This window comes from Moschus berezovskii, chromosome 11 (genome assembly GCF_049115385.1).
Source record: "Moschus berezovskii isolate FMDL1 chromosome 11, NW_MosBer_1.0, whole genome shotgun sequence".
NCBI lineage: Eukaryota > Metazoa > Chordata > Mammalia > Artiodactyla > Moschidae > Moschus > Moschus berezovskii.
In genome coordinates, this window is record NC_142470.1 from 108513564 (window position 1) to 108531120 (window position 17557).

General features: G+C 42.9%; 1 protein-coding gene across 3 annotated transcripts in view; it reads left to right on the top strand.

Moving 5' to 3' along the window:
• Positions 1-17557, top strand: part of TMEM87B (transmembrane protein 87B) — a 54208-nt gene that overhangs the window by 20344 nt on the left and 16307 nt on the right. For 2 of the 3 annotated variants that reach the window (XM_055399173.2, XM_055399174.2), the window contains 7 exons: positions 3231-3330; positions 5437-5530; positions 7066-7136; positions 11662-11771; positions 11867-11925; positions 13687-13790; positions 14073-14146. In XM_055399173.2, coding sequence (XP_055255148.1) covers positions 3231-3330; positions 5437-5530; positions 7066-7136; positions 11662-11771; positions 11867-11925; positions 13687-13790; positions 14073-14146 — 612 coding nt within the window. Of the gene's footprint in view, positions 1-3230; positions 3331-5436; positions 5531-7065; positions 7137-8586; positions 8659-11661; positions 11772-11866; positions 11926-13686; positions 13791-14072; positions 14147-17557 lie in introns of all 3 variants that reach the window. The other variant, XM_055399172.2, reaches the window with a different exon arrangement.

The window sequence follows — 17557 nt, forward strand, 5'->3', positions numbered from 1 at the left end:
AAAGAGAGATAGCTCAAAAGGATAGAAAGCACTCAGGATGTACTCGAATAGTCAGTTACAAATGGTCACAGTGCAGATTTTCAAAGGGTGTAGTTATGTCATTCTTTATTTTAAAATCCTCTGGGGAGAAAAGGATGAGTTGGAATTTAGATGAGACAAATATAGCATGTTGATAAATATTGGTGCCAAGTGATAGTACATGGGAGTTCATTATATTACTTTCTCTGTTGGAGAGAGAGAAAACTGTATTGTAGTTTCTCAAAAATGAAAAGTTTAAAAGGACAGTATACAAAAGAATAAAGCAAAGACAGACATATAGGGATGCATGTTGGGGGTGTTATTACTCTCTAAGAGGTTTCAGTGATGTATAAGCATGTGTGTGTGTGTGTGTGTTTAGGGAGGCATGTTGGGGGGTGTTAGTGTGTGTGTGTGTATAGGGAGGCATGTTGGGGGTGCAGCGTGTGTGTGTGTGTGTGTGTGCACGCGCGTGTGTGCGCATGCGCTCGCCCTAAACCAAATGAGGAAGAAAAGGTAAGTTGCTGCTTATGCCTGGGTGTTAAAGCATTCTTGAGTGTCAGAGGAGGTAGGTCAGCTTCTTTGCTGCCAGTGGTGAGGGGTCTGTGTCTAGAGAAGGTGGTGTGAACTTGGGTGAGGGGCAGCAAAAGCCTGAGGTCCGTGAAGAGAAGGAGCGCCCACCTGCCACCCTCAGGGCCATCAAGCCCTCTGAGATGACTCCACCAGGGCTCGGGAGAGAAAGCCCGGGCAGCTGTCCTTGTCTTTGCGGAGTGCTGTGGAAAAGAGAGGTGCCAGATGGAGCCTGGGCTGATGTTGTTCCAATTTCCCCAAGTGTGAACTCTGAAACTTAGCATTGGTCCTGGAAGGACAGAATCTAGAAAATCAAGCAGTGAAGAAACAGTGGTTGTTAGCACACAGCCAGGGTGCGCTAAGGATAGGTCAGCTGACCTGTGCTTCACTTAGGCAGTTAGGGAAATGTATTAACTTACTGCACGGTGTATCTGAACTTCTTCAGGGTATTGGACGAGGCCTTCTGTGGTTTCTTCTGGAGAGGATGGAGAAATGTGAGCTGCAAAGAATAATTAGGTGGATTAACTGGTTTCTGAGTGTCTTTTTCCTCCTTTCTGTCTTCACCACCAGAGCTCTCATCATCTCTTGGCTGGATTCTGGAGTTGCCTCCTAAGCATTTTCCTCTCCTATAGGCTATTCCTTTCCAAGCCATTAAGTAGAGCAGTTTTGATAAAATAAAGCTGTCCATTTTATTCTAAGGATCAGCAAGCTCTTCCTGCAAAACCTACACAGGAAATATTTTTGACTTTGTTGGCTCTGTTGCAACTTCTCAACTACGGTCTTAGGAGCTGAAAGATGCCACAGACAACAAATGGACATGGCTACATGCTCCAGTAAAACTTTACTTACAAAGCACATGTCAGGCCAGATTTGGCGGATAGGCTGTAGTTAGTCAATGCATTTTTCACTCTTTTTTTTTTTTTTGACTTATTTTTATTTATTTGGCTGCTTTCTGTCTTAGTTGTACAATATGTGGGGATCTTTAGCTGTGGCGTGCAAACTTTTAGTTGTGTCATGTGTGATCTAATTTCCTGACCAGGGATTGAATCTGGGCCACCTGTATTGGGAGCAAGGATTTTTAGCTATTGGAGCACCAGGGAAGTCCCACTCTTATTTTTTATTGTCACTGACTTCCCATCAACTTTAGCAACAAGACCAGAGTCATGGCCTGGCATAAAACCCAGCTGAATGGGCCATGCTTCTGTCCCAGTCTCATTTTGACCTCTCTCATTACATGCCTTGCTGCAGACCTGCCAAACTTTCACATCTTGCAGCACTTTTTTTTTTTTTTTTTGACCATACTGTGAGGCATGCAGGATCTTACTTCCCTGACCAGGGATCGAACCCATACCTTCTGCAGTGGAAGTGCAGAATCTTAACCATTGGACCGCCAGGGAAGTCCGGTCTTGCAGCATATTTTATTTTTCTGTTTCTTCCTTCATGCCTCTGCATGTGCCATTTCCTTTGCTTTTCCCCTTTCCCTCCTCCGAACAGTTAACTCCTACTCAGCCTTTACCTCCATCGAGTGAGTCCCTTGGACTGCACAGAGATCAAACCAGTCCATCCTAAAGGAAATCAATCCTGAACATTCATTGGAAGGACTGATGCTGAAGCTGGAGCAACAGTACTTTGGCCAGCTGATGCGAAGAGCTGACTCGTTGGAAAAGACCTGATGCTGGAAAAGAATGAAGGCAGAAGGAGAGGAGGTTGACAGAGTATAAGATGGCTGGGTGGCATCACTGACTCAGCAGACATGAGTTTGAGCAAACTCTGGGAGACAGTCAAGAACAGGAAAGCCTGGCATGTTGTAGTCCATGGGGTTGCAAAGAGTTGGACACAACTTAGCAACTAAACAACAACACCAGCCTTCAAACCCTGGTGTAGATGTCACTTCTGAGAAGCTTTTCCTACCCCATGAGGTGTAGGTCGCTTTCCTTGCCCTCCTGGGACACAGACTGTGTTTCCTCGAGCTTTTGCTGCATCCTGTCCTGCCAACAGTCCAGGCTTCACAAGGGCGGGGAACATGGTGTTTCTTTTCCTGTGACAACCACACAGTAGGAGCAGAAATCAGTAATTGACGGGGGCAACCTGGAGAAAAGAGAGCTCTTGAGGACATTATGGTTTTCAAGTATTTACAGGACAGGAAGAGACTCTGGGCTTCCCTGCTGGTTCAGGTGGTAAAGAATCTGCAATGCAGGAGACCTGGGTTCGATCCCTGGATCAGGAAGATCCCCTGGAGAAGGGAATGGCAACTCACTCCAGTGTTCTTGCCTGGAGAATTCCATGGACAGAGGAATGAGCCTGGCAGGCTACAGTCCAGGGGGTTACAAAGAGTCAGACAAAAGTGAGTGAGTACTGCTATTAAAGAACTCTAGTTCTTTAGCCTCAAGTGGAGGACTGAGAACAGAGGAGAGCTTGGGGAGACCGTGCCCCATAGAACCGATCAGATACAGAGCGAATTCTTCAGGAGGTTGAGAATCCCCTTCACTGAGATTGCAAACAGCATTAGATTAGGTGACCTTTAAATTTAAATGTGGCTAATTCGTCTGAGGACAGAATATAGTTGTACATAGTACATGTGTAGAGTCTTGGCGACAGGCGTCCAGGTGAACCCAGAGCAAATGGTTTTCCTTCTTCCCCGTCAGCCCAAGGGTTACTGATATTTGCGGAGTTGATATCTGCCATTAAGAGGACTCTGGCTCGCCTCCTGGTGATCATCGTGAGCTTGGGATATGGCATCGTAAAGTAAGTGAGAAAGACACCGCACCTCCACCCTGTGATTGTATCCATCTCCATGATAACCCCTGTGAAACTGGCCAGGGAACACCTGCCAGGATGTGTTTTTTAAGGGACTTTAAATTTTTTAATCAATTAATTATTTGGGTGCGTCAGGCCTTAGTTGTGGCACTTGGGGTCTTTGTTGCAGCATGGGTTTCTCTAGGTGAGGGCTCTGGAACGCACGGGCTCTCTAGTTGTGGCACAGGCCTAGTTGCCCTGAGGCATATAGGATCTTAGTTCCCCGAACTGGGATCGAACTCATGCCTCCCCTCTCCTTTGAAAAGTGGATTCTTAACCACTGGACCACCAGGGACGTGCCTTTAATGGATTTCCGTGCACTGGCTGTTTTATGCATGTGTGTTCAGTTGCTTCAGTTGTGTGTGACTCTTTGTGAGCCTATGGACTGTAGCCTGCCAGGCTCCTCTGTTCATGGGGTTCTCCAGGCAAGTATACTGGAGTGGGTTGCCATTTCCTCCTCCAGAGGATCTTCCCAACTCAGGGATCGAAAGCACGTCTCTTATCTCTCCACTCTCCTGCATTGGCAGGCAAATTCTTTACCACTAATACCACCTGGGAAGTCCAGCTGTTTTATACTTTCCTCAAATAAAGATCCTAAATTCCAGTAACTTTTTATAATTAAATGAATAATCAACTTTAAGGATAATGGAAAATTTTAAATGATTCTTGAGGCTCAGGTCATTTTCTGTTTCTTAGGCAACACAGTTAGGTGTTATGATTGTATTTGAGATACTGTAAGAGAGCATGCTCTGATTAAACACCAGGTCAGCAGAATTTTTGTCTGAAGCCTGACTATCCCCTGAAGATCCTATCAAGATCTTTCCTCCCTCTTACCTTTGAGTCCCTGGTTGTGAACATGGAGGAGTCTGTTCCCTAAGACTCTGATTCCCAGAAGCTCAAACCTTCACACTGAACCACATCTACATTTTTTTTTTTTTAATATTTATTTGGCTGTGGTGGCTCTTAGTTGTGGCACGCAGGATCTTTAGTTGTGGCATGTGAACTCTTAGTTGCAGCATGTGAGATCTAGTTCCCTGACCAGGGATCAAAACTGGGCCTTGGCACTGCATGTGCTGAGTCCTAACCACTAGACACCAGGGAATCCCAGAAATTTCAGTTCTGTTTTCAAATTGCCAATTGCTAAAAACCATCATCTTTGCATATTCCTGACTTAGTTATACTTTCAAAGAATCCAAACTGTTATTTTAATTCTTTTTAATTTGAAGAATGAAAGCTGAAGTCTGTTAGGACTCTTGTTTGGAGATATTGAGAGAGAAAGCGTTGGGATTCGATTTCCTGACATCCTGCTTTTTCTCTGCCCATGTCATAGAATCAATCAGTGGATTATCTCTGACAAAACACATCTCAGAATGGTTTACAACGTATGTTCTTGAAAGACTTAAACGATTAGTTCTGCCAGTGACCCTTAGAAGTTGGCGCTTACTAGGTTTCATCAATCTTCTCATCCATTCTGTAGATATAGTACTTGGGTTATGTTAATTTTACTGCTTGGATTTCAGCAGCAAAATCTTCTGGTCTCAGAAATGTTGCCTCCGGAGTTCCTTGGTGGTCCAGTGGTTAAGAATCTGCCTTGCAAGGCAGGGGACACCGGTTCAATCCCTGGTCCAGGAAGATCGCACGTGGTGCAGCGCAGCTAAGCCCATGCTCCACAACTACTGAACCTGTGTTCTCGAGCCGGGAGCTGCGGCTGCTGAGCCCTTACTCCACACCCGCTGAAGCCCGCGAGCCCTGGATCCCGTGCTCTGCAACAGAAGCCCGTACATCACAACTAGAGAGTAGCCCCTGCTCTCTGCAACTAGAGAAAGCCCGAGCTGAGCAACAAAGACCCAGTGCAGCCGTAAATAGTAATTTGTTTGTAATGTTGTTTCACAGGCATCAATAGTTTCAAGTCCTAGAGAAGGAGGCCTATTTTTCCTGAGCCTGTTTCTGCCTTGTTCCCAGGGAATAACCCTGCTTTGAACAGAACCCCTCTGTGGTGGGTTCTGATGCGCTTTACTTACCTTTTTCTTTTTTCCTGTTTCCTCCTCATTCCAGGCCTCGTCTAGGAACCGTCATGCACCGGGTCATTGGATTGGGACTTCTCTATTTTATCTTTGCGGCTATTGAAGGCGTGATGAGAGTCATTGGGGTAAAAACTGCATCATTCCACTTGCACTTTTTTTTGTTGTTGCTGTGAAATATGATTTTACTTTCTTATCTCCTGAGATGAATTTTTAAAGATAGGAAATTTGTGAAAAAGGCCCAATTTTGAGTACCCCCCCACACCCTTTGGACTCTTCCTGAAAGTAAAAGGCTAACCAGAGCACTTTTTAAAATGATATGATTCTGAAGGCACCGCCTGGTGTCATCCTAGGAGTTGTTAATAGTCCCATTTTAACAGTGTTCATGGTTATTCTTTGTGAAGAACGTTCATCTTTATCATTGTACAGTCTCAACATGCTCGTTTCTTCCTTACCCCTTTGTTTAAACATGTGTGAGTGAGCAGAAAGCTAATTTTACCTTCTAAGCATGCAGACACTACATGTCACTGCTCTTTTAAGTGTCAGGCACTTGTCCATTTTCCCTGACTCTGGTGGGCTCAGTATTGAGGGGATTCAGTGGCCCTACTCCTGGAGGAACCAGGAAGAGGTAGTGTTCTGGGGAGAAATGGCTCTGGCAGCCAGGGCAGCGGTAGTTTACCCCAGAGAAGAGCGAGTATTTGTATCTGCGAAGACCCCTAGATGTCTAGCTTTGGTTTTCCTTAGTAATGTGTTTGATGATGACTTAGTGATTAAGAAACTTATTATATTTTTGTTTGATTCAGAGAACTGTGTAATTTTTACTCAAAACGTCTTTTGGGTTAGATATTGAAATCAGACCATTGTACACAGAGTGAATAATCTGTACGTTCCCACATACGTTTACTTCACATAGTTTGATCTGACGTTTTAAAGCCGGGCATTTGTCCAGTAATGTTAAAAACCTCACCCTTCTTCCAGTGTCTTTGACATACGCGCATTCTGGGTTAGAGACGCCTGCTCTCTTCATCTCTGACTCCTTGAAAGGTGCATTTATTATTACTTTTACATAATAGTGAAGAACTTTCTATCTACATATATAATTCACAGAAAGCTTATCTTTGCTGGGAAGAAAATAGAAAGGATAAACATCCCACGGATAGATGGCGTATCTCTTTGAAATTTGACATGGTCGGCATCTTAGATGTGACAATTTCGGGTGTGACTCTCTGTCAGCTCTTGAGTAGAGTATGCAGCCAGTCTGTGGTTTCGGTTCCTTTTCCTTATTTTGCCTTTTTCACATCCTTTCACTTGCGGGGGGAGGAGGAGGAGCGCATTGCTTTGGGAGCCATGGCTGCAGGTTTTTTGAGGAGAGGGCAGAGAGAGAAATGGTTGGCCTGAGTTGGGTGGGACATGCTGTGTTTTATCTGCCACTCCATAATGGCATTTTTTCGTTATCACTAGACAGGCTGATGACAAACGAACATTTGTGGCTGCTAAAACAGATAAATTCCATGTGCTCAAATACAGTTCTGTTAGGCAATAAAATCTTTTATATAGCCTTTTATAAAATGATGAGAGGAGATAAACTGTTTTTCTTCATCAGATGATAATTATTATAATGAAATTTTTGTGTTCAGATTTTTCCCCTGTTTTTATCTTTCAGGGTTCTAACCATTTAGCTGTTGTCCTTGGTGACATTATTTTAGCACTTATTGACTCCATTTTTCTATGGTTCATATCCTTTACTGTGTCCTAAAATAGTTTGTTGTTATATCATCAAAATCATATTATTTTTAATTTGTAATAATAGCAGAGAGATATATAGTTACGCGTTATAGGAATTTAGTTGGAGATGAGAAAGTAACATTTCCTCAATTAAAAAATATCTTTATTTTTTCTATTCGTTTAGCAGACTTAAACGAACATACTGAGGAATCAGGCAGAGGAGACAAACACTTAACTAGGAGTAACATAGCAACAGTGATCGCCACTTCACAGAGGCGCTGTGCAAACAGGAAAGAGAAGTTAACTGCATGCTGACAGTCCAGAAAGCCTTCAGGGAGATGGTGACATTTAAATTGAGACTGCATAGACAAATGGGAATTCACTAGGAAAAGAATTAGGGTTTCCCAGGGGCACTAGTGGTAAAGAACCCACCTGCCAGTGCAGGAGACGTAAGAGATGCAGCTTTGATCCCTGAGTTGGGAAGATCCCCTGTAGGAGGGCATGGCAGCCTACTCCAGTATTCTTGCCTGGAGGATCCCATGGACAGAGGAGCCTGGTGGGCTAGAGTCCACGGGGTCATTGAGAGCGGGGCCCGGCTGAGCCATTGAGCACACATGCGCTAACCTTCGTGTCTTCTCTTCTGTCATCGCATGGTTAGAGAATGAGCTTAAGGTATCTGTTCGGTTTGGAATTGTCTTATTTCTAAGCTTGGGTGTGCTTATTTGAGGGAGCGTATGTTCCTCCATCAACTACTTGAGCTACAGACTTTGCATTTTAAAAACCTATGTTATCTTTTCTTCTGGTCATTTACACATGTGTGTTTCAAAAAATTCTTGCTCTTAACCACCCACAAGGTAGTTCATTGGGAAAAACACAGAGTCATGCAAATTGGCAGAAAATTCCATCTGGATTTGAATGAGGGTAACTTGCCATCTCTATGGACAACTTTGGCTTTGGTCCAACATGTCATGAACCAGATTCACGCGGGGAGATAACAGAAAATAAGGGGAAAGATTTAGCTTGCTCAATTATTGATATTTTTAATAAAGATGTTAGAGATCAAAGTCATAAAGATATCCAGAAATTGAAATTCTCTTGGTTTGCATTTTATGGTAAGAGCAAAGGAAGTTCAACCTGAATTTCTGATGTCTGCTCTTAGATGGCTATTCGGTAGTTTTCATTACTGAGATGAAGAGCCCACTTTCTCTGTACACAGAGTTAGTGGGTTTCCTAAATGATTACCAACGACAAGCAAAGAAGCAGGACCACATCCTGATAGAATCAAGTGCTGGAGTCATGACCATGCTTCCTTTGCTTTCGATGAACCTAATCTAGCTTCTTCTGTACGAATCTGATTCTACCTATAGTAATAGAAAAAATAGCCTGAAAACGCTAAAAAGCTGTTGCCTCTGGCCTCATTTCCTGCTTGTTTGTTTTATTTTTTGCTCTTTTGCTGCAGGCAAATGATTCTGACCTTGTGCTTCTGGCCAGCCTCCCTCTGTCTCTTCTTGACTCTGGCTTGTGCTGGTGGATATCCTTTTCCGGCCACAGCAGCAGCATGTGCAGGGTGACTCTCCTGTCAGGATGGTGGGGCCTGCATGCTTTCATTACTGCTTTAAAAGTATTCAGTCTTGATCGTGTTTATTGAATAACATGTATTTCCATCTCTGTAAGTCCTGACAGCAACCTTAATTGGTTGAATTGTGTTCTGATAGAAATTGATCTTCTGTTGCAACCTAGTGGGTCATTTGTTGTTATTCATTCGCTAAATTTTATCCAGCTCTTTGCGACCCCATGGACGGCAGCACACCAGACTTCCCTGCCCTTCACCATCTCTCAGAGTTTGCTCAAACTCATGTCCATTGAGTTGGTGATGTCATCCAACCATCTCATCCTCTGTCGCCCCCTTCTCCTGCCCTCAATCTTTCCCAGCATCAGGGTCTTTTCCAGTGAGTCAGCTCTTCACATCAGTGGTAAAGAACACGCCTGCAGTGCAGGAGATGCAGGTTTAATCCCTGGGTCAGGAAGATCCCCTGGAGGAGGGCATGGCAACTCACTCCAGTATTCTTGTTGGGAGAATCCCATGGACAGAGGAGCCTGGCAATATTGTATTGGTTTTGCCATACATTGACATGAATCCTATGGGTCCATGGGATCACAAAGAGTCAGACGTGACTGAAGCGACGGAACACAGGAAAATTGAAAAGCAGCTTTGGTAGTTTTAGGAGGTCCTAAAGCAGCCTTGGTAGTTTCAGAAGGTCCTAAAGCAGCTTTGGTAGTTTTAGGAGGTCCTCTTACTCCTTGGAAAGAAAGTTATGACCAGCCTAGATAGCATATTAAAAAGCAGAGGCATTACTTTGCCAACCAAGGTCTGTCTAGTCAAGGCTATGGTTTTTCCTGTGGTCATGTATGGTTGTGAGAGTTGGACTGTGAAGAAAGCTGATCGGCAAAGAATTGATGCTTTTGAACTGTGGTGCTGGAGAAGACTCTTGAGAGTCCCTTGGACTGCAAGGAGATCCAACCAGTCCATTCTAAAGGAGATCAATCCTGGGTGTTCATTGGAAGGATTTATGCTAAAGCTGAAACTCCAATACTTTGGCCACCTCATGCGACGAGTTGACTCACTGGAAAAGAGTCTGATGCTGGGAGGGATTAGGGGTAGGAGGAGACGGGGACGACAGAGAATGAGATGGTTGGATGGCATCACCGACTCGATGGACATGAGTTTGAGTGAACTCCGGGAGTTGGTGATGGACAGGGAGGCCTGGCATGCTGTGGTTCATGGGGTCGCAAAGAGTCGGACACGACTGAGCGACTGAACTGAACTGACTGAAAGCAGCTTTGGTAGTTTTAGGAGGTCCTAAAACTACCAAAGCTGCTTTTCAATTTTCCTGTGTTCCGTCGCTTCAGTCACGTCTGACTCTTTGTGATCCCATGGACTCATAGGATTCATGTCAATGTATGGCAAAACCAATACAATATTGTCAAGTAATTAGCCTCCAATTAAAATAAATAAATTAAAATAAATAAATAAATAAAATGAAGTTTTTGATTAATGAAGTATTGGGAATTTAAAGAGGAGGCATAAATAAATCTAAAATCTGCCACTTGCATTCTCCTTTGCTCAGCTCTGTGATGTATGTTCAGTGGGTGATCTCTGCACAGGGCTTGTTGGGCTACAGAGAAAGCTGCTCATGTTTATGGAGCTCTGGCTTGAGCACAGCCTCACTGCTGAGGAGCTGGTGGACAGGCCTCTCTGCTTCTTCATATCTGACAATGTTGCTGTTTACCTGAGCCCTGGAAAATAGCTACCCTTAAGATAGTCTCCACCCTTTGGTGTTTGGGAAGAAGCTTATTTACTATTAATACCAAAAGCTACCTTTCCCCATGGGACTTCAGTGAGATTCCTAGGTGTTCCCTTGTTTACTTACGACAAGGCCAGACACAAACCTGTGTACCTCCTGACTAATCTGGACAAAATGTCAAATTGACTAAGCCTTCTTCCCCCAGGTCCCTGAGCTTTCATCCACCAACAGCCCTCTTTCACAGCCCTTCCTGAGAACCTACAGGCCTCAAGGAGAGTCATAACCCTGAGCAACTGGCCTGTCAGGCCACCCCCTTCCCACACCTGCCACTCCCGAGTCCTATTTACACCTCCTTATGAAAGCAAAGGGCTTCCCTGGTGGCTTAGTGGTGAAGAATCCATCTGCCAATGCCAGAGATGCAGGTTCGAACCCTGGGTTGGGAAGATCCGCTGGAGAAGGAAATGGCAACCACTCCAGTATTCTTTCCTGGAAAATCCCATGGACAGAGGAGTCTGGCCGGCTATAGTCCATGGGATCACTTAAGAGTCGGACACGACTTCCAACTAAGCAACAACAACAGTAATAAAAGCAAAGCCCTTCCCTGCCTGACCTTTGGGACTCCCACAGATCTTACAGTCAGAATATTCTCCATATTGCAGTAATCTCTTGAATAAATTCTCTCCTTACCTAAGTCCAGATTTGTTTTACTTGACATATTTCAGGTTTTTTTAATTTATAAAATGGAATTGATAGATGACATGACTTCTTAATTGTGATCATTCAGAGGGTAGAATGAGAATAGACTAGAAACAAAAAAATAGGAAAGTAACGGAGACAGAAAGCCACAGGCCGATTGGGGTGTCCTGATGGCATCTGTAGAGTGTGTCTGGCCTGAGGGGGACCTAGCATTTAGTCTGAGTCCTGCTCTGTCCTGTGCTTCGAGAACCTGGCATTGAAGGAATGCAGCATAGGTCTCGTCCCTTACATTCTTTTTCCTTGAAGTTTGTTTACTTAGTTCAGACAGTGGTAAGTTGTACAAAAAAATCTGTAATAAAATTGCTATCGTGATTATATGTTAGTGGAGAAGACATTTTCTGTGTTTTTATTAGTTTTAAATTATAGGAACTCTGTGTAGCAGTAGTTTTGGAAATGTAGCAAAAGATTCTTATTCCGTTTTTTAATCTTAACTATGTATTATTATTTACAATTTTTCCCTTAACTCTTTTTCACATTTTTATAAGTTTGGCACAAACTATGAAGACTCTCAGGCTAAGAAAGAACACAGTAAAATTTTCTTTATATAGGCACTTTACAAATACCCTGATATTTGCCATACTGGGTAAGTTATCTGATTTTTCTTTTATAATAAATTATTTTAGTACTGTATATGTTCCTTCAGAGGTTGACTTTTTTTTTTTTTTTGGTGTGTTTCAGCATCTGTAGTGTTTATGGTGTGGACAACTAAGACATTTAGGTTTGCAAAATGTCAATCAGTAAGTATAATCTTCCTATGTAAACAGCTTTCATTTTTAATTGTACTATTTTATTTTGTGTAAGTTTGAAGAGTTTAGTTTGTATTTGTAGATCAAGATAATTATAGTGAAGATATTCCATTTACTTGGAATTATTTTGTGCAGGATTAGAAAAACATTTGTCTCCTTTAAACAAGTCTAAAACAAAGTTCCTCCTAAATCTCCGTTTCCAACAATGCCCTTTTCTCAGCTTCTTTTGTCGTATTCTGAAAATGAATCATCTCCCTAAATAGTCTAAGGTAACAGGAAATCGTTTTCTTGCAGCACACAGTGTGATTAGGTTGCTTTGTATCTAAGTGGGATTCTAAATCTTAAGCCTGACATGTTTCTAGGATTTTATACATGTTTATATATGCTAAAGCTGAAACTCCAATTCCTTGGCCACCTCATGTGAAGAGTTTACTCACTGGAAAAGACTCTGATGCTGGGAAAGATCAGGGGCGGGAGGAGACGGGGACGACAGAGAATGAGATGGCTGGATGGCATCACTGACTCGATGGACATGAGTTTGAGTGAACTCCGGGAGTTGGTGATGGACAGGGGGGCATGGCGTGCTATGATTCATGGGGTCGCAAAGAGTCGGACACGACTGAGCGCCTGAACTGAAGTGATAGTATACTCATCATGAACATTCAGGAGGTATTCTTCTTGGATTCTCTAGTTAGAAAGATATATTTCTTAGACTGAAAATATAAAAGGTCCTTTTGGGGATTTGTTGATTTGGAAATAGCCTCTAGTTCTGTATTGGTTGTTGTTCAGTAGCCAAGTCTGACTCTGCGACCCCATGGGCTGCAGCACGCCAGGTTTCCCTGTCCTTCACCATCTTTCAGAGTTTGCTCAAACTCATGCCCTTTGAGTTGATGATGCCATCCAACCATATCTTCTGTTGCTCCCTTTCTCCTGCCCTTATTCTTTCCCAGCCTCAGGGTCTTTTCCAATGTGTCAGCTCTTCCAATCAGGTGGCCAAAGTATTGGAGCTTCAGCTTTAGCATGAGTCCTTCCATGAATATTCAGGGTTGATTTCCTTTAGGATGGACTGGTTTGATCTCCTTGCCGCTGCTGCTAAGTCATTTCAGTCGTGTCCGACTCTGTGTGACCCCATAGACAGCAGCCCACCAGGCTCCCCCGTCCCTGGGATTCTCCAGGCAAGAACACTGGAGTGGGTTGCCATTTCCTTCTCCAATGTGTAAAAGTGAAAAGTGAAAGTGAAGTCGCTCAGTCATGTCTGACTCATAGCGACCCCATGGACTGCAGCCTACCAGGCTCCTCCGTCCATGGGATTTTCCAGGCAGGAGTACTGGAGTGGCTTGCCATTGCCTTCTCCATGATCTCCTTGCTAGTTCTGTATAATTATAAAGAGCCCTGTGAAAACCCTGGACTTTTGCTGCCATAGGGAAAATTTCACTAGAGAGGAAACTGTTCTCGTCTAGAAAATAAATTAATTGACCTCTGAAGCCCTTTTCAGCTCTAATTCTTTTCATGCTACTCTTTAATTTGTTAGGGTTTTATTCATTGGATTGATTATAAGGCTCAACTAAGCATTAATATGGATTTTAAGATAGAATTTCTTAGTTTTTATGTTTCTTGAAAAAACATGTGCTCATTTTTTTGAAGACTTACTGGTTGGAAGGATTTCATTAGTACTTGTCATTATATACTATTTCAGTGGGAAATCTGTTTATCAAAAATTAACTTTTCCTGTTTGAATCATCCTTGTTATAGGATTGGATGGAACGCTGGGTTGATGATGCATTTTGGAGCTTCCTTTTCTCACTTATTCTTATTGTAATAATGTTTTTGTGGAGACCATCAGCAAATAATCAGAGGTACCTTACATAGTTGGGCAAGGTTGTTCATCTTCTGCTACAATGTTAGGAAAGCATTTATAGAAACCAGAGAAGTAGTCATTGCTCTTAAGAGGTATACAGTCAAGTGGGAGACAAATATAACAAAAGGAAGACAGTGAAAGAAGAGAGATATAAGGGGAAGAAAGGGGTCTCCCCGCAGGAAGAGGGAAGAGGGGTCCCTGGAATGACTGTTTCAGGTGTAAACTGAACACTGAACAGGTTTAAACACACTAGTAAAACTACTCCTTGTTTTTTATTTAGATATGCCTTCATGCCTTTAATAGATGATTCTGATGATGAAATTGAAGAATTCATGGTAACATCTGAAAATTTGAGTAAGTGATATGTTTTCTTAATAACCATTGTATCTATTGTAACAAAGAAATACTGTGTTTCTACCTGCGATACAAGGTCAGCAACACTTTTTTTCCTGTAAAATATTTTTAAGACGGTATCTGAGAAAAGCTCTGTTACCGTAGACAGTCACAAGAAGAAGACTCAGTAATGAAATTTTCCAGGTCGTCACTGTAGTTGGAGCTTTCGTTTGCTCTTCATGTCTAAGTATTGCAGTCAGTACACTTGCTTTCCACAAGACTGATTTGGTATATATTGTACTTGCTGCTGCTGCTGCTAAGTCACTTCAGTCGCGTCCGACTCTGTGTGACCCCATAGACGGAAGCCCACCAGGCTCCGCCATCCCTGGGATTCTCCAGGCAAGAACACTGGAGTGGATTGCCATTTCCTTCTCCAATGTGTGAAAATGAAAAGTGAAAGTGAAGTCATTCAGTAGTGTCCGACCCTTAGCGACCCCACGGACTGCAGCCTACCAGGCTCATCCATCCATGGGATTTTCTAGGCAAGAGTACTGGAGTGGCTTGCCATTTCCTTCTCCGATATATTGTACTTAACTCCCAAATAATATGATCTTCTTGATGATGATTGCTAAATTTCTCACAGCAGTGATATTAAAATTCAGTGTGTTGCTTCTGGCTCCAATAATGATGGAATGAATTGTATTTGACAATCTTCCTGCTGATAGCTAGAATAAACTCAGGACAGAATTTTTTTAAATTAATTGTTTAAAGGCACTGGAGAGCAATGAAAGGCAGGCAGAAACTGGAGAAACTTTCATGTTGAAAGAAAAGAGCCGCACTTAATAAATTCCACATTTATAGAGCTTTAGTCCAGAGTGTGTGCCCAGTCAATGAGACAGGCTAGAGCTCAAGCAGATAGGCGCAATCTCACTGATGCAAGGAATTGTAGAGTAAAGCTTGGGGCTGTAAGAATGCCTGGAAATTTAGGGAAGAAATCCAGAAAAGAGAACCACAAAGGAAGAAATTCCACAGTCTTTAAAAAGTCTCTCTAATCTTGTCTGATGCCTGAAAGGGGCATTTTGAGACTCCAAAAGGCCAGGGGGAAAACAATAGCTGTTTGGCTAAGAAGCAGAACAGAAATTTCAGCACATGCCCACTGCAGAGTTTGAAATTCAAATCTCAATAAGTTAAAAGTGCTTGGGTAAATCCCTTGGGCTTTCCATTAAAACCCCGGGAGGGCTACTCCTTAGAAATAAAAACCACAGTCTGGGACCACTGAAATTTACCCTACGACTAGAGCTAAGCTGAAATTAACCCTAATAAAATCTGAAAGCATGTCCCCCAAAGATTAAAGTCATCCAGACATAATCTGAATGCCTTCTGGAACAAAACACTTCTCAGAGATAAGGGAATCCAGAATCTGTAAGATAGCATTCTCAATGTCCCATATACAATGATAAATTACTGGACAGGGAATGAAACTGGAAACCATGACCCATAGTTAAGGGAAAAATCAGTCAATAGTGATCTAGAAATGGCCCAAATGTTACAATTAACAAGAAAGACTTTAAAAATAATTGTTATAAATATGTTAAAGAATCTATGGTGCTTTCAAACTGTGGTGCTGGAGAAGACTATTGAGAGTTCCTTGGACTGCAAAGAGATCAAACCAGTCCATCCTAAAGGAAATCAACTCTGAATATTCATTGGAAGGACTGATGCTGAAGCTGAAGGTCCAATACTTTGGCCACCTGTTGCAAAGAAGTGACTCATTGGAAAAGATCCTGATGCTGGAAAAGATTGAGGGCAGGAGGAGAAGGGGGCAACAGAGGATGAGATGGTTGGATGGCATCACTGTCTCAGTGGATGTGAGTTAGAGAAAACTCTGGGAGATGGTGAAGCACAGGGAGGCCTGGTGTGCTGCCATCTGAGCGGTTGCAGAGTTGGACACGACTCAGCGACTGAACCACAACCCCAGGAGCAGATTGGTGGAGGCAAGAGAAATCTCAGGAGAGACATGGAGACTGAAAAAAGAAGCACCAAATAAAGTTACTAAATACAGAACACCGGAAAGAAAGTGGAAGTGAAGCCGCTCAGTCGTGTCCAGCTCTTTGTGACCCTGTGGACTGTAGCCTACCAGGCTCCTCCATCCATGGGATTCTCCAGGCAAGAATACTGGAGTGGGTCGCCATTTTCTCCTCCAGGGGATCTTCCCGACCCAGGGATTGAAGCTGGGTCTCCCGCATTGTAGGCAGACACTTTACCCTCTGAGCCACCAGGGAAGCAGAATACCTGAAGTAAATCCATAAAATTAGGATTAACAGTAGACAAGTAAATTGGATACAACCAAGTTACAGTGAGCATCTGTAGACAAAGCAAAAGAAATTTTTCAAACTGAAAACCAGAGACAAAAGGCTAGAAACAAAATGAACTAACTTCTGTGACCAGAAGGACAGTATTAAGCAGTCTGCTGCTGCTAAGTCACTTCAGTCATGTCCGACTCTGTGCGACCCCATAGATGGCAGCCCACCAGGCTCCCGTCCCTGGGATTCTCCAGGCCAGAACACTGGAGTGGGTTGGGTTGCCATTTCCTTCTCCAGTGCATGAAAGTGAAAAGGGAAAGTGAAGTCGCTCAGTCGTGTCCGACTCTTCGAGACCCCATGGACTGCAGCCCACCAGGCTCCTCCGTCCATGGGATTTCCCAGGCAAGAGTACTGGAGTGGGGTGCCATTGCCTTCTCCGATTAAGCAGTCTAACAGGTACATAATTGAGCTCTAGAAGAGGAAGAGAGAATGAGGCATAAAGAATATTTGAAAAAATATTGGCCAGAAGATTTCCAAAATTGATCACGAAACGAAAATGAGACTGACTGAAGGGAGAGCACTGAAAATCGTGCAAGCATGAGGAGGTGTGACACGCCACTGTGTTTAAAGCGCTTAAAGCCAGCTAACTGTTTATAGCAGAGATCATAGCATGCGGTTTATGACATATGTAAACATGGAGTAAATGAGATCAGTATTGTACTACAGTTCTTAATAAGGTGCTAAAGCAAATCGCAATTACAACAGTAAAGCAGAATAGACTTAAGTAACCTATTTTGATAATTAAATGCAAGTGGACTAACTACTCAGTAGGAAGAGATTGTCAGATTGTTAAAAAGGTATATGAAACTCAGCTGTTTGATGTTTACAAGAGACACCTCAAAAATGTCACAGAAAGGTTGAGAGTATGGAAAAAGATAAACCATGAGAACACTAAGCATCAGAAGCGAGTGTGGCCATGCAGTGTCACTTCTTTATGATAAAAGCATGAATTTATCAAACGACATAGTCGTCCTAAGTGTGTATATATCTAATGACAATTCTATCAAATTTTGATTCATCAATTTTGAAGCTCTAAAGAAAAATACAAAAAGTTGATATTTGAACACTT